This window comes from Primulina tabacum, chromosome 12 (genome assembly GCF_025594145.1).
Source record: "Primulina tabacum isolate GXHZ01 chromosome 12, ASM2559414v2, whole genome shotgun sequence".
In the NCBI taxonomy this organism is placed as follows: Eukaryota; Viridiplantae; Streptophyta; class Magnoliopsida; order Lamiales; family Gesneriaceae; genus Primulina; species Primulina tabacum.
The window spans coordinates 23,937,432-23,943,879 of NC_134561.1; the positions used below are offsets into that span (position 1 = coordinate 23,937,432).

Genomic DNA, 6,448 nt, shown 5'->3' on the forward strand with positions numbered 1-6,448 from the left:
GTCCCTCTTCATGCCTGGCCACCAATACAACAACTGCAAATCTTTGTACATCTTCGTACTTCCCGGATGGATGGAGTAAGGTGTGTCATGGGCTTCCTTCATAATAAGATCTCTCAAAGAATCGTCACTAGGAACCCATAGACGATCTCTATAGCGAACTAAACCATCCACCACTGAATACAAATTCCGGCCCTTGGCTTCATCTCTAGCTTTCCATTTTTGCAACTGCTCATCATTGGACTGTCCATCCCGGATTCTATCTCTCAATGTCGGCTGTACTGATAATGTGGCAAGATTAGGGGCCTCGCCCCTAGCATACACTGTAAGCTCAAACCGTTGTATCTCGGACTGCAATGGTCTTTGGAGTGATAATTGAGTGATAACTGCTGCTTTTCTGCTCAACGCGTCTGCCACTACATTAGCTTCTTCCGGATGGTAGCTAATGTCACAGTTATAGTCCTTTACTAACTCCAGCCTTCTGCGCTGCTTCATATTCAACTCCTTTTGGGTGAAGAAGTATTTCAAACTTTTATGATCGGTGAATATCTTGCACTTCTCCCCATAAAGGTAGTGTCACCAAATTTTTAGTGCAAAGACTACTGCTGCAAGCTCAAGATCATGAGTAGGATAGTTCTTTTCGTGAATTTTCAGCTGCCTCGACGCATAGGCGATAACTCGGTCGTTTTGCATCAGAACTGCGCCCAAACCAAGTTTAGAAGCGTCGGTATAAAGTACATACTCCCCTTGCCCTGATGGCATAGACAATACTGGTGCTGATATCAAGGCTTGCTTCAACTTGTCAAAACTGTCTTGACACTCGGGTCCCCAAACAAACTTTGCATTCTTCTTTGTCAAGGCGGTCATAGGTACCGCTATAGATGCGAACCCCTGAATAAACTTGCGATAATAGCCAGCTAGTCCCAAGAAACTGCGAATCTCGGCAACACTCTTTGGTACTGGCCAATCTTTTACTGCTTTCGCTTTACTCGGATCAACTTCCACGCCATCACTGGAAATGATGTGGCCTAAGAACGCCACTCTATCAAGCCAAAACTCGCACTTGCTGAACTTCGCATATAGTTTCCTATCTTGCAGTACCTGCAGTGCGATCCTCAAGTGACGGCTATGCTCCTCTTTGCTCTTGGAATAGATCAATATGTCATCAATGAAGACAATAATAAACTGATCCAGATACGGCTGAAATACGCGATTCATGCGATCCATGAAGATCGCTGGCACATTAGTCAACCCAAACGGCATGACCATAAACTCATAGTGCCCATATCTAGTATGAAATGCTGTCTTGTGAACATCAGACTCTTTAACTTTTAATTGATGGTAACCAGATCGCATATCAATCTTAGAAAATATCGATGCTCCTTGAAACTGATCAAATAAATTTTCAATTCTAGGCAGTGGATACTTATTCTTGATGGTGACCCTATTGAGCTCTCGATAATCAATGCAAAGACGCATACTACCATCCTTCTTCTTCACAAATAATACCGGTGCGCCCCATGGAGAATAACTAAGGCGAATAAAACCGTTGTCTAGCAATTCTTGGATTTGATCTTTTAGCTCTTTCATTTCGGCAGGTGCTAGACGATAAGGTGCTTTTGATATAGAAATTGTGCCCGGCATTAGATCAATAGAGAATTACACTTCACGATCGGGCGGAATGCCAGAAACGTCTTCGGGAAAGACGCTAGGAAAATCTCTCAATATATCAACATCTTCTAACTTCTAACTGATAGATGCATGTGTGGTGGTGACACATGCTAGAAAAGCTTGGCATCCCCGCTTAATTAGCTTCCTCGCACATAGACAGGAGATAATGTGCGGCATTTGTTTGTTTCTTGCCGCCTCGAAGACAAAAGATTTACCACTAGGTGGCATAATAGACACTGATCGCTGACGAAAATCAATCGAAGCTCCATTTGCTGATAGCCAATCCATCCCAAGTATAATATCGAATTCGGGCATAGGAAGCACAATAAGATCTGCCCGCACAATATCTTTGCATAAAGGAAGCTCCAGATTCTTGACAATCTTAGATGTGAGCATTTGATCACCAGAAAGGATAGAAACCTTGAAACCCAAACCCATATCTTGAGGAATAATTTTCAGTCTTTTGATGAAGGTTTCAGATATAAAAGAATGTGTAGCTCCTGAATCTAGCAATGCATAGGTAGCTACACCTAGAATGATGATCCTCCCTGCAGTGAAAAATGTCTTTTAAATCTTTTCGTGTTGAAACTTAAGGATTTACTATCATTAATTCCCAAAGTTATATGTCGATTGCGTGTTGAACTTAAGCATTTCTTGAAAATTTGCATTCTAGTCCCCAAAATTTCGGATATTTGCATTATGGCACTTATGTTTCCGAAATTTTTCATTTTAGTCTTTGAAGATTTCGAAAATCACATTCATGGTACTTTAAAAATTCGGTAATTACGTTTTGGTCCCTTAATTATCGAAAATTACATTTTAGACCTCATATTTTCGAAAATTGCACATTTAATTCCAATAATTTCGAAATCCCCTAAAAATCCCTTAGTTATGATTTTCTTTAAATTTTGGCCCTCGACTTTTTATTTGGAATCAATACATCCATAAAATATGGCACAAAATTAACATCATTTTCTATGAAAACCCATTCCACCTTCATTTAGCTCTTTTTTATTTAAATCCATGGGGTGAGTTTTTTTCGAATAGGTTTATGTAACAGCACCACGATAAGAGAAGGAGGTCGGCGAAGTTCTTTTAGATATATACATTAACCACGAAAAAAGTCTGTTAATCATGATCCTTGTAACGTGGTCCGCTTCTTGCATTACTCTTCATGTACACTAGATAAAATTTTCTACCATGTGATTTTGTTTTTTTCCTGGTGAGGGTTAGAAGCTAAACTTTTGTTAGAAAAATGAGTACTGAACTCATTTAGAATCGATAAAATAATTCGAAAGAGTCACGTGACAAATGAAATTATTTTATCTACTTTTCTTTTCTATCTAAATTTAGTTCTATAAACGAATTTTTAAGTATTAAAGCTTAAAATTCAAATTTTCAAGATATAAAATCTTGAATTTGATTTTTTAAGTTTATATGCTTAAATTCGAACTTTGGAATTAAAATCGAGAGTTGTCTTTTAGTTTTGTTTTTTTAAGCATATGCGCTTAAATCCAAATTTTGCAAGATTTAGAATTCGAAATTGGAAAGTTTGTGTATCATCTTGATAGTATTCTAAACATTTTCAATGTTCGTGTGACTTTAAAATTTGTATTGCTACTATTTTGAAGCAGTATTCGTTGTATCTTAATAAACGAATTGCCAACAATTGTAAGCAGCGAAACTGGACAATATCGTTTTGAAAGAAAAAACTTTTATCTTAATCATTTTCTCGTAGCTATTTAATTCACACCTTTATATTCTATATGATTTCACAAAACAATTACTATAAAAAAATACACCAACCACTTCATAGCACATGTGCGTGAAAATCATCCAACATAAGCCTTTTGTTTCACAGTTCCATATATATATGGCTTAAAATAAATCACGGTATCTCGTAAACTGCGTCGGCCAGGGTTTTCTTGGGATTTGTTGCCTCGTAATTTTAACAAACAATGTGTGTGTAATTATATATATATTTTGCATGGTTGGAAAAAGTGACGTGTGCCACTTTGGAAGTATAGAAAATACATGAAATTCGTGTGAAAGTTAAAAAACAAATATCCCTGAAAGTGAACCAGTACTTATATACGTCCTGTCGGGATATAATGAAAGAAATGGATTTATTCAATTTTAAGCTTTGTTGCGTACTTAATAAGTTTTTGTTTCTCAAAAAATATGAACACTATGCATTGTATGATGCATATTTTTCTTTTCTTCAATGGAATAATACTCCTACTTTCTTTTCCCAAAAAAGTGATTAGTAATATTCTATCCGAACCTTCAATATGCACATGAAGCATTGGTATTATCAAGCTGATGCTAATCCTTATCATTTACCCACAGTTGCATGAATTTAACATAACGGCTCTGTTTGTGTTTTTCAATGTGATTATGATTTAGGTAGTTCGAATACATACCAAATAGAGGCGGAGGCACAAATTTTTTTTTTTAAAAAAATTTTATATGTAAATTTTGGAATAATATGATAGTAGCCCTGATAGATCAATTTAAAATATTAAAAGATTCGAAAGTTTAAAATTCTAACCTGGGCAGAGCCATATTTCTGGCTCCGCCACTGATCAACAAAGGATGAATATTCTGCAGGATCAAGACTAAGAAGAAGGGCCAAAAGCGAATTCGACAACCACGTTTTGCCTTTATGACTAAAAGTGAAGTTGATCATCTAGAAGATGGATATAGATGGAGAAAATATGGACAGAAAGCTGTTAAGAATAGTCCATTTCCAAGGTACCTGTCCTATATACGAATCCATCAGTGGTTAGTTCCTTATAATATAAAAAGAAAATTGATATGCAAATCTGTAATGGATTCCTTGGAAAGAAAATCGACATCGAATAGGCCTCCAATGTTTTATCACCAAGATAATTTGGATATCATCCCATGATTTATATCTAATTTCTAAACCTCAATCTGATAACTAGTACTGAGAAGAGTAATCAAGATTCTGCCTCTGAACTTTCTATGATGCCCATTATTAGTATAATGGACAAACAAGGTGGAGTCAATATATGAATTGTTAGTTGAATATTTGTTCTAGTCTCGAGAGTAATGAATTACGAACTAAAAAAGCAATAGCCTTGATCGTTGCGTTGGCTTTCTCGTTTGTGGTTTCAGTTTTGTGGAGAAGCAATAAAAAAAAAAGAAGCAAACTTAGTTCACAAGATTATGTATTATTCTCTGCAGGAGCTACTATCGATGTACAAACAGTAAATGCACGGTTAAAAAAAGACTTGAAAGATCCTGTAAGGATCCAACAGTGGTGATTACTACATACGAAGGGCAACACTGTCACCACTCAGTAGGATTCCAAAGAGGCGGGATCATTCCTCAGGAGGCCACATTTACTATGCCGCTAGCTACTTCTGTCTCCCAGTTTCATTATCCGAGACTCCGATTTCCGCAAGAAAATTCTATACAATTTACGCAGTCCCCCTGTACTCATGGCCATGTCGAACAACCCCATATGGTCCAAGGGACGAGTTCGCAACCTCCTGTTGACGAAGGGCTCCTTGAGAATATTGTTCCTCCTGGGCTGCGAAAAGGATAATTATGAGGTACGGAATACTTGCAGTTTGCCTTGAATTTATGGCGATAACCCTTGAATAAACATCGAGCCTGGTGGGGAGATATAAATCATGTCTCACATTCTGTAAGTATATATAATTGATAAACTGTTCCTATAAATTTTTTAAGTCCTACAAATTCCTAAACAATTTATTTTCATACACTTGTAAGGTTGAGTACATGAAAGATACACATGGAATCCTGTTAACTTCGTGTAGAATTAAGCTCCTAAAATTCTTCATGCAGCATATATATCCAAATACTTGATTATGCACTTTTATCATCAAATGGACCAAAAGGCTTTCCACTTGTGCAGAATATGATACCACTTGATCCCTTTTTCCAATATCTTCAATTTGTCTTCTTCCGAGACCATATTATGCCATAGAGGCAATCCTCAATTTGGGGTTCTATTCTATAAATTATATCATCCTAGCATTTATTTAATTATACCGTATCTTTTGTGTTGGAGTATCGTTTTCTTATACTAAAAGCGCCGCGTAAGTTTAAAAATTTTAGTTTTAATGTTCGAAACGTTGCTTGGGTGCCATATTATTGATTATCTTTGCGTATTTAATAATGGCTTCGATTATCCGGTTTTTAAGCGGATACAGCGTTTCTTGTAAATCCCTTAGTACAGATCTCCCTCATTTTAATCGCCCAATCAAGTCTATGATCGGAGACTGGATTCCTTGTTTAGATCACACTAGAGATCTAAGCAAACTTAACGTTGAGACTGGATCGCTGAAATTTCAGAGATCCTGCGACGATGATGGCCGTGGAAGTGACCGTGAAAATTTTTCTTCAACAATATTAAGGTGGCTGAAACTTGTGTGTGGGAGGAGGGGGAGGCAAAATAGTCTTATTTCTCTGACCTTAAATGAAATATTTATAGATTTGATTTATGATCAAATCGGGATTCCTTCTCCTATTATGATTCATGTTGGAACATTTCATGTTCTCAATCTTTATTTTGATGTTAACAAAACTTATTTATTTATTTCTAATGACTTTACCTAAGTGCGCATAAACTGAAACTGACCAGACATCGAACTGATCATTTACCAAGCTTAAACTAAAGCTATCGAGACCGCAAACTGAAAGTGTCAACTGATCGATCGAACTGAACCAGGACAACAGAAGTATCAAGAGAAGTTCAACTGACTATCCGGTTGATAGGTGGTTCAGC

At 36.8% G+C, this 6,448-nt stretch overlaps 1 protein-coding gene across 1 annotated transcript; it reads left to right on the forward strand.

The window, feature by feature from the left end:
• The first annotated feature begins 2,691 nt into the window (after positions 1 to 2,691).
• LOC142520281 (putative WRKY transcription factor 57) lies at positions 2,692 to 6,123 on the forward strand. Its single transcript, XM_075623283.1, has 3 exons — positions 2,692 to 2,696; positions 4,279 to 4,422; positions 4,879 to 6,123. The coding sequence occupies exons 1-3, from the start codon at positions 2,692 to 2,694 to the stop codon at positions 5,240 to 5,242; spliced, it is 513 nt and encodes a 170-aa protein (XP_075479398.1). The 3' UTR covers positions 5,243 to 6,123.
• The last annotated feature ends 325 nt before the right edge of the window (positions 6,124 to 6,448 follow it).

Coding starts and splice junctions, on each gene's coding strand:
- LOC142520281 (XM_075623283.1), top strand. Junction 4,423..4,878: donor AAGAATAGTCCATTTCCAAG/GTACCTGTCCTA, acceptor TATTCTCTGCAG/GAGCTACTATCGATGTACAA.